The sequence below is a fragment of the Girardinichthys multiradiatus genome, chromosome 5, assembly GCF_021462225.1.
Source record: "Girardinichthys multiradiatus isolate DD_20200921_A chromosome 5, DD_fGirMul_XY1, whole genome shotgun sequence".
Taxonomy (NCBI): Eukaryota; Metazoa; Chordata; class Actinopteri; order Cyprinodontiformes; family Goodeidae; genus Girardinichthys; species Girardinichthys multiradiatus.
In genome coordinates this window covers 6931282-6946893 of record NC_061798.1, presented here as the reverse complement: position 1 = coordinate 6946893, position 15612 = coordinate 6931282, and the positions used below count along the sequence as shown (strand labels likewise).

Below are 15612 nucleotides of genomic sequence, written 5' to 3'. Positions count from 1 at the left end.
AGTGGTCCAAAGTACTTTTTTCGGATGAAAGCAAATTCTGCATGTCATTCGGAAATCAAGGTGCCAGAGTCTGGAGGAAGACTGGGGAGAAGGAAATGCCAAAATGCCAGAAGTCCAGTGTCAAGTACCCACAGTCAGTGATGGTCTGGGGTGCCGTGTCAGCTGCTGGTGTTGGTCCACTGTGTTTTATCAAGGGCAGGGTCAATGCAGCTAGCTATCAGGAGATTTTGGAGCACTTCATGCTTCCATCTGCTGAAAAGCTTTATGGAGATGAAGATTTCATTTTTCAGCACGACCTGGCACTTGCTCACAGTGCCAAAACCACTGGTAAATGGTTTACTGACCATGGTATCACTGTGCTCAATTGGCCTGCCAACTCTCCTGACCTGAACCCCATAGAGAATCTGTGGGATATTGTGAAGAGAACGTTGAGAGACTCAAGACCCAACACTCTGGATGAGCTAAAGGCCGCTATCGAAGCATCCTGGGCCTCCATAAGACCTCAGCAGTGCCACAGGCTGATTGCCTCCATGCCACGCCGCATTGAAGCAGTCATTTCTGCAAAAGGATTCCCGACCAAGTATTGAGTGCATAACTGTACATGATTATTTGAAAGTTGACGTTTTTTGTATTAAAAACACTTTTCTTTTATTGGTCGGATGAAATATGCTAATTTTGTGAGATAGGAATTTTGGGTTTTCATGAGCTGTATGCCAAAATCATCCGTATTAAGACAATAAAAGACCTGAAATATTTCAGTTAGTGTGCAATGAATCTAAAATATATGAATGTTAAATTTTCATCATGACATTATGGAAAATAATGAACTTTATCACAATATGCTAATATTTTGAGAAGGACCTGTACAGTTTTATATATTAGTACAATAAATAAACCATCTGGTTTTTAGCAGGTTTTAAAACTTTTTAGATCTAACCTCAAGTGTCCAAAGCCTCACAAAACACATTTTATACTACTGCGCTACTCAGCGTTTGTCAAAAAAAGATGATTAAAAGAAGAGAAGCTTTGTGTAGGTGGACACACCTACTTAGGTGACCTAATCTATAGGTTTGAATGAAGCAACCAGGTAATGATAACTAAATCATTTTATCATCTCATCATCAGCTATGTTACCCCCTCAATAAAAACTCAAGTTTAGTTAGTTTACTCTTCTGAAGCATTCATGCATGCCTACATACAACAATGCCAAGAAGGAAAGATATCAGCAGTAGGCCTAGAGAAGGAGTTGTTATAGTATAAATCATTTAGGACTGTTGTTAATCGTCCCAGAGGTGGATATCAGAGCAATTACCTTACAATGTCACTAGAAGGGCAAGAACTCCGTTTTCGACTGTACTGACCTCCAATACCATTTTAGATGTTAATTCCATGATAGGACATATAGAAAAAGACTGAAGAAATGACTTGTTTGTCAGTCAAATGTTAGGTCATCTGTATGACAGAACAAGCTTGATCAAAGCTCTGTCATCAGTGATCACAGTAATCCCAGACAGAGCATCAAATCTTCAACAGAAGCAGCGTAAATGTATAATGTTGTTGCAACTGTTCAGCTGAAGCCAGAACTAAACCTGATTTAAACAAATAGCCACAAACCTGTAAGCTCATGAAACACGAGGCGTACTTTTTACAAACAGCTTTTTCATATTTTAGTTAGTTTAAATAGCGACGAGATGAAATTTCTCATCTGATTGTGTAAAAATTCAGATTTTCATGTTTTATTGTTTCCTGATGCGGGTGACAGACTAATTTCCCAGGACCGTTTTCAGTTCTTTGCGTAGTTATGAGTGTAATTAGGAAAGAAACACTCAGCCTGTGATGACCCATCGTTGCATCATTTCTGTTTTGTTTTGGTCAGCCTCTTCGACCGTCGCTGAAAAAGAGCGTGAGCGGCCAGGGTCCTGGTTCTACGTCCGACAGCACCGCCGGAGTCGAAGATGGAGACTTTTCAGCCAGAGACAGGAGGTTGAAGTTTGGTAGACAAACGTCACTTTCGCAAAGCATCCGAAAGTAAGCTGTTGCTGTCGTTAGTAAATGTTGAAATGCATGTGACCAGTTAGAGAACTATTTTTACTAAATCAAGCAAAAACTAAATGCAGCCCTTAGAGTTTGAAAATTACCTACTGGAAGTTTTTGCAATATTAATAGATATACAGTATCAGAAGACATGGGCTGGTAAGAGTTAACTACGTTATAAAAATATACCAGTTTCAGGGTATTTATACAAATATTGAAAACAAAAATATATAACTTGACTTAATTATTTGAGAGAAAGGCAGCAGTCCTTCCTACTGCTGGTCATTTTTTCCAGCAGTTATGTTTTCTACAGTCATATTCAATGACTTTATCACTAATTAAAACACATTATACAGATTTCATTCAGACTGTTTTCAGTCCTTTTATTTCTGATAATTATGATGATTTTCCTCTTAGAGCTAATAAAACATGACATTTAATATTAGAATATTACATCAGAGCAATACAAAATATTTAATACCTGCTTAAGGGAATTAAATGTACATTCAGGAGGTCCTTTTAATCTGAAAAATGAACCTCATCAGAACACGTATTCTAATTTATTGAAAATGACTGAATATTAAAGCACAACATAAAATAAACCCCTAAACTTGTCTGTCTTGTAAGCCAGCCATCTGAGCAGCAGCACTATTTTATTTTGTTTCAAACAACCAATGAAAACTCCAGCTGTAGAGTCACAAGCTGATATTATCTGGCTAATTAGTTGGTATGAATATTGTTAGCTTAATAGGAGGGATGGATGGCACCCCTTTAGTTTGCATTCCATAACTGATCCCCTGAAAACTGAAAATTTTCCAAACAGCCAAATTAGGATTCTTTGTAGGCCACAGACAGTGCAGTTGCCTCCTTTCAGCCAGCTGACTTCCCGTGCACAGTAGCAGGTGCATTCCTGAGATAAACAAATACCTGTTCATTGAGTTTCTGTGTTTAGTGCAGCTGTGGTCACTGTCCTCTCTTCTGATCTGCAGAAATGCTGCTGAGTGGTTTGGTGTTGGTGAAGACTGTGAGACAAAGCAGCAGGTATGGCACAGGAAGAGTCTGCGCCACTGCAGCCAGCGCTACGGCAAGCTAAAGGCCCAGTATAGGGAACCAGAGACGGCATCCACCATGGACCAGAATCCAGACTCGCCAGCCACCACCAAGCTGCCTAGGGTAGGCTACTGTGTGACTCCAACTGCACTTTAATAAGCCCATTTAGATTTATTTTGATATCTGAAGCTGAGTACATACCTCAGTGTCAGCAAGACTCAACTGGGACATGTTTTTACAGCTGGGACTCTTCTCCAAAGAATAATACTATATATACTTTATGAACACTGCATATACTGAAACCAGTGTTATGAGGCAGAAAAACCTCTTTTGGGTTCAAACCAATCTCCATGTTGAAATTAGATTGTGGACCCCCTGGCACGAGGCAGAGCTTTCCGTTACCCAGACGAGATGGACAGTGGTTTACCCAGAACACCTCATACAACTCATGGGGGTCCCTTCACACCAGGGGTCACCTCACTGAGCTCCTTCACCAGCCAGCGCTCGGGGTACTGCCGCTTCCCCAGACGGAAGAGGGAGTCTGTCGCCCGCATGAGCATCAGAGCTGCATCCAACCTGCTGAGGGTGAGCTAGGCACCACAGAAACTGCACAATCGTTCACCTTTGTCACTTTTGTTCTTACTGTCTATTTTCTTTTTTTTTTTTTTTTGCTTTCTCTCTCTAACAACTGTGCAAATATCTCCCATGAGCTCAATAGGCCAATCAAAGGCTGAGAACTCTGGATGTTTCCCTTTGACATAGAACTCTAGGTGTGTTATCTATATCATAATAAACCAAATCAACACTTATTTAGTGATATGCTTTTTATTTAGGGTCGTAGTGGGTTGGCAGGCTCACACGCTGGCCGTGGCGTCCCCAGGAGGAGCTTCCTCCAGGCCAGCTGGATGGAAGAGGACACTGTGGATTCAGCAGACACATCTGCATCACTTTTCTTCAGCAAGGTCAGCTGCCACCATCCCCACTAACCTGTTTGTTATCTCACGTCAGTTTCTATAACCAGTTCCACATTCTGACTCCAACGTAGTCGCCTTCATCACTGTAGCTTCTGATTTTTCTCCTTTCCCATCCTATGACCTTGGATGTGCAGGTTGATGCCCACGAGGAGATGTACTCCATGGCTGATGATGTGTTTGAATCACCTCCCATGTCGGCCTCTGTTGCTTTTAGCGAGCAGCCGGAACCCAAGTTCCCCAGCCTGATCAGTTCAGACAGGTGTTCACTTCACTATGCTAGTAGTTTTCAGTGCTTGTATCAGAATATTCATTTGTTCCTGTCAGCCAAATAAAATAGAGATGTACAAACTAGATTGCAGCCTAAGGAGTAAAAAGCATGCAGTGCCTTTAAAAGTCAATGATGTGTGTTTATTGATTATAACATAACCAGAACCTGCAATCTGCTGTTCCATTTTTCAACCCTTACATTGTCTCTGTCCGGCTGCAGTAAGGACGTGTCTCGGACCCCAAAGACCCCCATCGTAGTCGCAGAAAAGGGCCATCCTCATCGTGGTCGACGCATCGCCTCCCAAGTAAAACATTTTGCGTTTGACAAAAAGAAGCGTCACTACGGTATGGGTGTGGTGGGGACGTGGTTGAATCGACACTACCGACGCAGCCTTAGCAGCAACATCCAGAAGCAGCTGGACGACTTCCACAGCCACAGGTCCAGAGATTGCATTTCCACTAGATTCAATTAACTAGCACTGACATGGACAGTCTTGTTGGCACTGCTGGTAAAGGAGGGTAAATGGCCTTGGAAAAAATGTATCTTTTACGGCAGCAGCAAAATTGCATACTAGAAATGTAGGAATATCTAAGCTGAGGAACAGAAACTATTTGTTTCCTGAATGGCCCAATGACGACCCATTTTCAGTTTACTGGAAGAGTCCAACAGATTCTTACTGAAAATGGCCTTTTATTTTAGAATGTCAGCTTAGCACAGCAAGGTTCTTCTGGAAGCGATTTGGGCCCACAGCATCACAGATCCTCCACTATACCTAACAGTAGGCAGTAGGTGGTTTTCCATTTAGTTTTTTAGTTGTTTTGTTTTTTTGCATATCTTTAAATAAATTTATCTCCATTTTTATATTTTGGAGAAAGAACCTTGAATAACATTAGTTCTTTATCCAGTATGTTTTTTGCAATCATGTCATTAAATGCACTTTTCCCCTGGAATGTGACGTTTAACCTGACTGGAACTACAGTTTATCCCGTTTTCATCTCTTTCTGTTGCGTGAAAGTGAGTTGAGATTTTCTGTCGTGTACCTTTAGGCCCTACTTTACCTACTGGATAACATTTGTCCACGTACTTATTACACTGCTGGCCTGCTGCACATATGGTTTTGCCCCTGTGGGGTTTTCACAGCACTCCAAAACTGAACTGGTGAGTGAATTTGTAAACTTTCCTCAAAAAGATTTATTGTACTTTAAAACATTGTTCAGATTTGTCCCTAATTTGTGAATTACACTTTGTCTTCGTAGCGTCTTTCTCTTTTTCTCATGTTTTACCATCATCTCCGCCATTCGTTAATTATAGAACTCTGTCGCCCTCTGTAGGTGCTGAGGAACAAAGGCATTTATGAAAGTGTGAAGTTTATCCAACAGGAGAACTTCTGGATCGGCCCTAGCTCTGTGAGTCTGCTGCGTTTCATTGCATGGTTTTCTCTACACCCAGGATGCCACTTGACCTGTGTTCTGTATTTAGTCTAATGTAATGTTAAAAACAAACCAAAAGACATGAAGCAGTGATATTTGTACACATAAATGATTACAATTTTTTCAAGGGTACTGTAAATGGAGATGTTTTTATTTCTTAGTACAACACTTTGAGTTGCTTCGTTTGCTGATCTTAATGTTTTCCTCCAGGAGGATCTAATCCACCTCGGCGCCAAGTTCTCACCCTGCATCCGACAGGACGCCCAGATAGTCCATCTGATCCAGAAAGACAAAAACCTGGAAAGAGAATCAGGCTGCTGCATTCAGAATGACAACTCTGGATGTGTGCAGACCCTCAGAGCCGACTGCTCGGTAATTTGTTCCAGATTTTCCCCAAAGATCCACACAGTTTCTAACAAACTGTATCCTGCAGCATTTGGGATCTAAAACTAACCTGCAGTGTTTCGAGGTTCTTTTCTGATAGGTTTGCTTTCCATTTAAAGAGAAACATTGATCCCTCTTTGACTTTTGCTAAGTGTGGTAGATTATGTGGTGCATCTAACATAAATAAATATTTTTATAGTTGATAAATGACTTTAAAGCAGCTGTAAGGCACTCTGTATAACATAAAGAGTACATTACAAATGTATTCACAGCTTTTGTCCTGGTAAAGCAACAAACTTAAGTGTATTTTACAGGAAGTGTATGTGATAGACCAACACAAAGTAGTGCAGAACTGATATGACTGCAATGTAATGAACCAACTTTCACTACATTTACAGCTCTATGTCTTTTGGGGTATGCCTCTACCAATTATGTAAACCTAAAGGCTGAAGTTTTGATGCAGTCTTCTTTGGAAAGTAGCTCTAGCTTCATTCGATTGGATGGAGAGCATCTGTGAATGGAAACGTTTAAGTCTTGCCACAGATTCTCTGTGGGATTTGGCTGTCCTGCTAGAAGGTGAAACCCAGAGTCCTTTGCAGCCTCTAACGGGTTATTTTCCAAAATTTCCCTGTATTTAGTGTTTTGCTTTTTTTTTGTTTTTGTTTTTTAGAAAGGTCTCCACAGAATGACCACCATGCGTCACTATCAGGGTGGTGTTCAGGATGAAGTACACTGTTATTTTTCAGCCACATGGAGCATTTTGCGTGCAGCTCAACTATTTCAATTTTGCTCTCATCTGACAATCAGCCTCTTGACTGATTTTCTGATCAATGCTCTCTTTGGCCACCTTGTCACTTCGTATGTTTACAGTTGAGATGTTTCCATTTTAAGATAATGGACTGAACAGAGCTCGGTGAGATGTATGAAACATGGCTCATTGTCTTCTAATCTAACCCTGCCTTAAAATGATCTCCCTGACCAGTCTGCCGTGTTTGTTGGCCTTCATGTTGCTGTTTGTTTTTGAATGTTCTCCAACAAACCTCTATTTTATTAGCATTCGCTAATTAAATTAAACACATTTTGACTCTATAGGTCACTTCTGAAAGCAGTTGGTTGCACTGGATTTTATTTTAAAGTCAGTCAGTCAGTCATTTTCTACCGCTTATTCCATAGTGGGTCACGGGGGAGCTGGTGCCTATCTCCAGCAGTCTATGGGCGAGAGGCGGGGTACACCCTGGACAGGTCGCCAGTCCATCGCAGGGCAACACACAAACAACCAAGCACATTATTTTAAAGTATCAGAGTAAAAAGCTCTGGGTCCAGATTTTTATTTGTACAATTAAGTACACTCAATCACCACTTTGTTTTGGTCCATCATGTAAGATTCCAATAAAATACGTTGAAGGTAGTGGTTGTTCCTAAATGTGAGAAGGTTTAATGAGTATCATTGAGTTGCAGGGCTCTTTACACAGTGTGCAGACGTTTTGATAGAGTTGTTCACTGTGAAGTGTTGAAAGCTTATTAACAGCATAATGTTGAAATACTTTTATGCAGGAGACGCTGGCCACTTTTAAGAAATGGAGCAATGAATCTGTGGGCATCATCAGATCTTCTGGCTCCGTCTGTCATCAGGATCCCAGGTGAGGACAGTAAATGTTTTTAGTATGACCAATACACATTGCACACAGAGACACTAAATACTGACAGCACAGTAAATTTAGCTAAAATAGGATGCTGACTGAAAATCTCATCACCTACTTATGTTGCTGTTATATGCTGTGAACAGAGTGTGTGAGGAGCCCGCCTCAGCAACGTTTCATACATGGCCAGACGACATCACCCAGTGGCCGGTAAGCAGACACAGTACTGGTTTAGAAAATTAACGCTATATATTGTTATTTCCTATTTAATTAAAAGCTAAGTGTTTTTTCTTGAGTGTTTCAGAGGAAACTTCAAACATTTGCTGTTATTTCTAACCATGTCCTTTGGCAGGTCTGCACAGATCCCAGGAAGTGGAACAGCACAGGCTACAGACACATGGACTGTACTATTAAAGGGCGACCCTGCTGCATAGGCACCAAGGGCAGGTGGGAATGATTTGCAGAAATACCTTTGGTTTTTAATCATGTACATGTTCAACGGTCACACCATTATGCCAGCTCATGTGGAGTCAAAGTTGAATCCCATTTTGTTGTGATGTATTGGTACCTGTACTCGTACTGATAGTATCCAGCACAGCTCTAGGTAGGTTCGGTACACATGTGTAACAAACAAATACAGCGCTGTTTTATTAATGAACACATGCAGAATGTCTATGCGTGGAACCAAGTGTGCAATGCAACGTTCTGTAGTGCATCTTTAGAAAGTGACACCAAGACAAAACAGAGAGGACTCCCAGCTATCACTAAACTCTATTTGGGAATGTTAAGGTTTCTCATGCCGCTACAGTGAAGAGATAAATTGGACCGAACCATAATTTTATATCAGCATACATATTGTAATAGATGTGTAGCTCACTATGCACTGAACTGAATTACTCACCTGAAACATATTCACACTGAATGTAAACATCAGTGATGGTGGAGAAAAATCAGCTAAAGTTCAAATCCATCTGCCTGCAGGATTCAACCAGTCCAAAATGCTGCACAACACACAGGGGATTTACCTAGAGCTTTACTTTGATGGTGCATTTAAGTACATAGCGCACACTGGATTGTCTAAATATCAAAATGACTCCAACATGATTTGAACCTTTTTTATTCTCAATTTTTAAGTCATAGAAAGTCACTGACTGTTTTCAGGTGGTTATATTTTGTATAATTCATCCATCCAGTCATTGACTCTACCCATTTATTCTTTATTTTAGTGGCCACTTTTTATTTGTTTATCTTGGTTGGAGGGAACTGAGAATGTACTGAATTGTGACTTTTGTGTAACGTTAACACACTTACTGTTTTGTCTGTCCCTGCTGTAGATGTGAGATCACTACCAGAGAGTACTGCACTTTCATGCACGGTTACTTCCATGAGGAGGCCACGCTCTGCTCACAGGTAGTGTGTGTTTGCGTTAGGACTGTGTCTCTGTGTGACTGTTTGTGTTATAGTGCGTTTCCGACCACTCTGTTCCGACGCAGGTCCACTGTCTGGATGATGTCTGCGGCTTGCTGCCCTTCCTGAATCCAGACATTCCGGATCAGTTCTACCGACTGTGGCTCTCTCTCTTCCTCCATGCCGGGTGTGAACAGAACCGACCACCAACACACTCTCACAAAAACATTTTTGAAGCTCTTCACTTCAAGCTTGTTTGTTTTCTGGAAGTTTAAAGATCTTGTATGGCTTTTTAATTTAGAATATGTTGTTTCACCTAAACCTAAATAAATTGATGAAACCGACTAAATATTATGTGTTTTAGACACATGACGAGTCTTTTTAGTTATTTCCTGTCAATAATCAATCTATTTAAATATAGAGGATATTTTTTGGATTCAGACCAAATAAAGAGGTGAGCAGTTGTCTCATTTGAGCACCATAATACTCCAAGCTAATACAGAGCACAAGGGAAATCCCTCAGGTTAACCCCTATCAAATGGGCGAGCAAACAAAGGAAAAGAGCATAGTGAAAAATAAGTTTTTTGTGTGATGAAGAAATTGAAATACCACTGCAGATTTTCTAACTGGTTTCTCCCTCCCTGTGTGTGTGTTAAGGCTCTTTCACTGTGTGGTGTCAGTGGTGTTCCAGATGACCATCCTGAGGGACCTGGAGAAGCTGGCAGGTTGGGCCCGGATCTCCATCATTTACATCTTTAGTGGCATAACGGGTAACCTTGCCTCTGCCTTATTCCTGCCCTACAGAGCTGAGGTGAGCTTTGTCCATTGTCACACACAACCTAACAGTGAAAGGCATTTCCCCTCACAGGTTTTTGCTGGGTTTTTTGTATTACGCTTAAGTGTTTTAGATCATCAAATAAATTTTAATATTAAAGATGACATCAGGGAAAAAAAAATAATTGCTTTCACATCCTGATTTTATATGTTAAGCGAAAACGGCTTTCTAAACCACCTAAATGACTTTCTGCCTGGTTTCAAATCAAGCCGTAGGGATTAATTTAAGTACTGCTGTTAGACAGGTAAATTGAGGCTATCCTCATGGGTAGCGAGCCTGTAGTTGGAGTTTCAACATGCCATCCTTACCTTGCTAACTGTAGTTTTAAAACACCATGACCTAAATGGGAGTGAAGGTAGGTGCTCCAGTTTCACACTGTCCGTTTTTTTGTTTTTTCTTTTCAATAAAAAAATGTCCCCATACTTGTCATCTTCCTCTTATCCCGGACCGGATGGTGGGGGCAGCAGTCTAAGAAGAGACGCCCAGACACCTCCTCTAGCTCCTCTGGGGGAAGCCTGAGGCGTTCCCAGGCCAGCCGAGAGACACAGTCCCTCTAGCGTGTCCTGGGCCGTGCCCTGGGCCTCCTCCCGGTGGAGTGTGCCTGGAACACCTCTTGTGGGAGGAGTCCAGGAAGCATTCAAAATGATTTGCAAATGAAAATATGCAAATAATAAAAAATATTTCCTAATAAAATTGTCCTTTTATGTAAGAATGATTACAGCCCTTTTTAAGGCAGCTGACCAACAGTGAGCAGCAACAGCCCAAATAGGGGAAGCAATAAGTTACACAATACACCATTAAACCTGGAGAAAACTCCTCCACTTCCTCTAGCACCTCATTAAAAAGATGTTTAACCATAGAAATCTTTTTTGAAAGCATAACTTTTCAATACCTTAATATACCTTGATACCAGTAACCAGCCCATGCCTAATGTCAGTTATTCCTGGTGTTGGACATTTTGCATTTTTCTACTACTGAATTACACGGAAAACCATTTAACTGTACCAGACATAACATTTTTGTTCCACACATAAAACATTTCCAGTTTGGTCCTGTAATTTAACCAACTTTTTCAGAACTTGCAATTTACTTTCCTCTTTATACAGCCTGACCTGCTAAAAATAAACCGTTGCTCCTCCAAGAGAACAATCAAGTTAGTGGTTTTTGTAATAGAGATGCACTGCACCGAATTTTGTACGACAACAGTAATTTGTTGAATCAAGATTCAGGTCAACATGTTATTGTGCATTTCCAGTTTACCTAAGTGAAGCTGGCCTCCCATATTCTTCAAATCTAAACAATATTTGTGTCAAATGTTAGTGCTGTTTGTGCTGCAACATATTTTGTTGTCACCACTATCACTTAAAAAACACAATTTCAGAAAAGTTTCCGGAGGTCATCTAAGGTCAACCACCCCTCCTCACATTAACTCAGTCAAACAATATGGTGACATTCAGTTGTGCTACATTTGTGCTGGTTTGAGCGGATGAGATGTGAACAAACTGTTCGATTACCTAAAGAAACTAATGTTAGGTTCACAACACATTTGACCATTCAGGAGGCCAGATGTGTATAAAAGTGAGCTCTGCCATGTTACTTTAGGCATGTAATAACTTACATTCCCTCATTGCTATGCACACGATGAAGCTACACAACTTATTTGTGAGATATTACCATTTACTGGTTGATCCCCTTCCAAAGTGTCTCGCCAGGTGAGCTGAGCTGTCCTCTTAGCACACAAGATTAAAGCGTGAGAGAAAGTGGTTACATAATCAGCTGTAGCCACGTACTTCATTAGGTGACTTCTCTGGATAAGATTTTCTCCTTCATAATAACAGTTTTTGTTCTGCAAGTGAAAAAAATAATAATAATAATAATAAACTTTGCATGTACAAAAAAACTTTATTACCATTTCCTGTGTTAGGAGATTAGCCGAATGCCTTTGTGTGGGTTAACAAAGGCCACTGCCACAGTACTTAGTGAATGGGATTACTTTGCTCAGTTTAAATAAATACAATTGTAGCATAGTTCAGACTTGTCTGGTGTTCCCTCAGCTCCACACGTGTCTGTGAAGAAGTTAATCCTGAGACTTGGCTGAAAATTGTCCTCTCTCAGGTGCCATACAATTATAGATAGTCTTACATTTAAATACCGCTTCATTTAAAAACAAGACTTGTTATATTAATGTCATGGTTTCTTCTGTAAGATATCAGAGAAGAGTGGTGCATGTGACGTACCGCGACATGACAGGCAGATACCTTAGCATCCAGCTCTCTTCATCCTTGACCATCCCACAGGTCTTTAAATACCAGGAACAACCCGAGCAAGCACATGCAACACATGACACATGCTGGTCAATCCACTTAAAGAGCTGCTTTAAGTGGATTATACTTTAAGCGTTAATTCATGGAGCCTTCATTGCCTTTGGAAAAATTACCCAAACAGCAAAACTTAGGATAGAATAAGAGTCATTCTCTCTAAAAGGATAGCTCTGCATACTCTTGACCATGCAGAAAATAAAAGATTTCAAGGTGTTGAACTTTATTACAGATTTTATCATTCCTCCAGCATTTTGTTATTACACAGAATGGATGTGCTGATGCCAAATATCTGTATTTTAATAATCAATCACCCAGCATTGCTACTTTGTGGCTCCTAGTGGGGGAGAACAATGGATGGCTGGGGAATAATTAATAGTGATCTAAAAACATTTGATTCCCAGAGTTCATTAATAATATGATGAGAACTTAATCGTGGAAGCATGCATTTGGAAGATAACACATGTTGTGCCTAATTCTGTTCTGTTTACCATTAAACGTCCTTATCCTGTCAATGTTCCAGCCTGATAGGTGATGAAAACATGTTGAGCAACACTGTGTGGAAACAGTGACCCGGAAATGGAGATTAAACTTTTCACTCGCCAAAAGGAATTAGAATGAAGAGGATGTTCGGTTCATCTGATTAGCACTGGTTAGTTACAGTTGTACTCTGTGCCACCTCAAATCAGCTGCAACAAACAGTTACTCTATCAACAGTGAAGTCTAGGCCACAATCTGAGTCAAGGCTGGTCAATGAAGCTATTGGCATAAAAACAGCTGCTGATCTGATGAGTCATACTTATCTTTTGTAGCGTTGAGACCAGGTCCATCTTTTACTTGGTTAAAATTTTCATAGGAACCTAGAGAAATAGTCCAGTTTAGAAGTAAACCTATAGCTATTTTTACCACATGTTAAAAGAACCAGGAAATTTATTTTGACTGCAGTCTTGTTTCTTTTTTATTTGCCATTCAGTACCTTTACATTGACTGCTAGTAGAACACATGGTTCCATATGCTGAGTGTTAAGAAAACAGATACATTTATGCATTCAGATAGTTTGGCCAAGCTTCTAAGCTCTGTTTGAGAAACTTGACCACTGTTTTTTTATGAGGTTTTGAACCAACCTAAAGTCAAGATTAGAGACTCGCTGACTATGGACATCCCACATCATAAAGGTCCTAGAGAGACTCCTGCTGTGTCTAACCAGGTAGTCAGCAGCACTGGAGCACCACAGGGTACTGTACTCTCACCATTCCTTTTGATGTTGTGGTTCTGTTTGCCTGATGTGAGCAATTCAAAAAGTTCATTGAGAGGGTATGAAGAGTCTCTGACAATGTTCAGTGCCCTGTTCCTGCAGCAGCTCTGAAGCAGATCCTGGACAAAGGGTGCACTCCCTGTGTGATTCTTCTTCTGCTGCATGGCAGTTTTCCATTAGCGACCCCAACTGTTTAGTAGCGGGAATGCAGTGAGCCTAGTCCAAATTTATTCACAGCCATTTACACAACAACTCACTCGCTCCAATAATAATTTTTTATTATTTAGTACCAAATCACTTAAAATGAAGGCAGCATAGAACAGCAACTTTGCAATGGTTTATCCTGTTGTGCTTTCAACCTCTCTCTTGTCATGGGCTATGATTAAGTAAACAAGCACATTTCAAGACCAGCAGCAGTTTGCAAATTGTCGTGGAGTTGAATTTAAAGTTATATCTGCTTCAACAAACCCACTGTCATCTGGACAAAGTTGACTGCACTCTGAAGATCAGGTTTTATTTCTTTCTCCAATGCATTTAACACAATTCAGCCTGATTAGCTGTCAGAAACTCCAGAAGGCTCAGGTGGACAATCACTCGGATCGAAGACTACCTGACAAGAGAACAGAGTTTTTGAGACTGAAGCATCGTGTATCTGACCAGGTGGCCAGGAGCACCACAGGGTACTCTACTCTCACCACTTCTTTTCACTCTGTACACCTCAGACTTCCAGTACAAGACAAACTCCTGTCATCTGCAGAAATACTCAGATGATTCTGCAGTCGTAGGGTGGATCAGAGATGGACAAGAAGATGAGTACAGAGAGCCGTTTGACCACTTAGTGGAATGGTGTTGAAACAATCATCTCAGCTGGAATAAAAACAAAACAAAGGAGATTATTATAGATTTCAGTAGGATTTATGACTAGCTGTTAACCTACCACAACTATTAAGTACTTGTACTTAAATACTAAGTATTTGGTATTAACTCTATGGTATGTGAGATCAGTCTACTGCAGGTAAGATATCTACAGGGGTTGGACAATGAAACTGAAACACCTGTCATTTTAGTGTAGGAGGTTTCATGGCTAAATTGGACCAGCCTGGTAGCCAGTCTTAATTGATTGCACATTGCACCAGTAAGAGCAGAGTTTGAAGGTTCAATTAGCAGGGTAAGAGCACCGTTTTGCTCAAAATATTGAAATGCACACATTATGGGTGACATACCAGAGTTCAAAAGAGGACAAATTGTTGGTGCACGTCTTGCTGGCACATCTGTGACCAAGACAGCAAGTCTTTGTGATGTATCAAGAGCCACGGTATCCAGAGTAATGTCAGCATACCACCAAGAAGGACGAACCACATCCAACAGGATTAACTGTGGACGCAAGAGGAAGCTGTCTGAAAGGGATGTTCGGGTGCTAACCCGGATTGTATCCAAAAAACATAAAACCACGGCTGCCCAAATCATGGCAGAATTAAATGTGCACCTCAACTCTCCTGTTTCCACCAGAACTGTCCGTCGGGAGCTCCACAGGGTCAATATACACGGCCGGGTTGCTATAGCCAAACCTTTGGTCACTCATGCCAATGCCAAACGTCGGTTTCAATGGTGCAAGGAGCACAAATCTTGGGCTGTGGACAATGTGAAACACGTATTGTTCTCTGATGAGTCCACCTTTACTGTTTTCCCCACATCCAGGAGAAGCCCCCAAAGAAGCGTTCAGACTGTTGCATGCCCAGAGTGAAGCATGGGGGTGGATCAGTGATGGTTTGGGCTGCCATATCATGGCATTCCCTTGGCCCAATACTTGTGCTAGATGGGCGTGTCACTGCCAAGGACTACCGAACCATTCTTGAGGACCATGTGCATCCAATGGTTCAAACATTGTATCCTGAAGGCGGTGCCGTGTATCAGGATGACAATGCACCAATACACACAGCAAGACTGGTGAAAGATTGGTTTGATGAACATGAAAGTGAAGTTGAACATCTCCCATGGCCTGCACAGTCACCAGATC

At 41.0% G+C, this 15612-nt stretch overlaps 1 protein-coding gene across 1 annotated transcript in view; it reads left to right on the top strand.

The window, feature by feature from the left end:
* LOC124868480 (inactive rhomboid protein 2-like) overlaps window positions 1-15612 on the top strand; it is a 48348-nt gene that overhangs the window by 26868 nt on the left and 5868 nt on the right. The window contains exons 3-17 of the mRNA XM_047365832.1: window positions 1877-2028; window positions 3024-3207; window positions 3448-3669; window positions 3918-4046; window positions 4193-4317; window positions 4546-4764; window positions 5373-5484; window positions 5658-5732; window positions 5967-6128; window positions 7695-7780; window positions 7927-7990; window positions 8133-8227; window positions 9115-9190; window positions 9274-9374; window positions 9845-9998. Coding sequence (XP_047221788.1) covers window positions 1877-2028; window positions 3024-3207; window positions 3448-3669; window positions 3918-4046; window positions 4193-4317; window positions 4546-4764; window positions 5373-5484; window positions 5658-5732; window positions 5967-6128; window positions 7695-7780; window positions 7927-7990; window positions 8133-8227; window positions 9115-9190; window positions 9274-9374; window positions 9845-9998 — 1956 coding nt within the window. The remainder of the gene's footprint in view (window positions 1-1876; window positions 2029-3023; window positions 3208-3447; window positions 3670-3917; window positions 4047-4192; window positions 4318-4545; window positions 4765-5372; window positions 5485-5657; window positions 5733-5966; window positions 6129-7694; window positions 7781-7926; window positions 7991-8132; window positions 8228-9114; window positions 9191-9273; window positions 9375-9844; window positions 9999-15612) is intronic.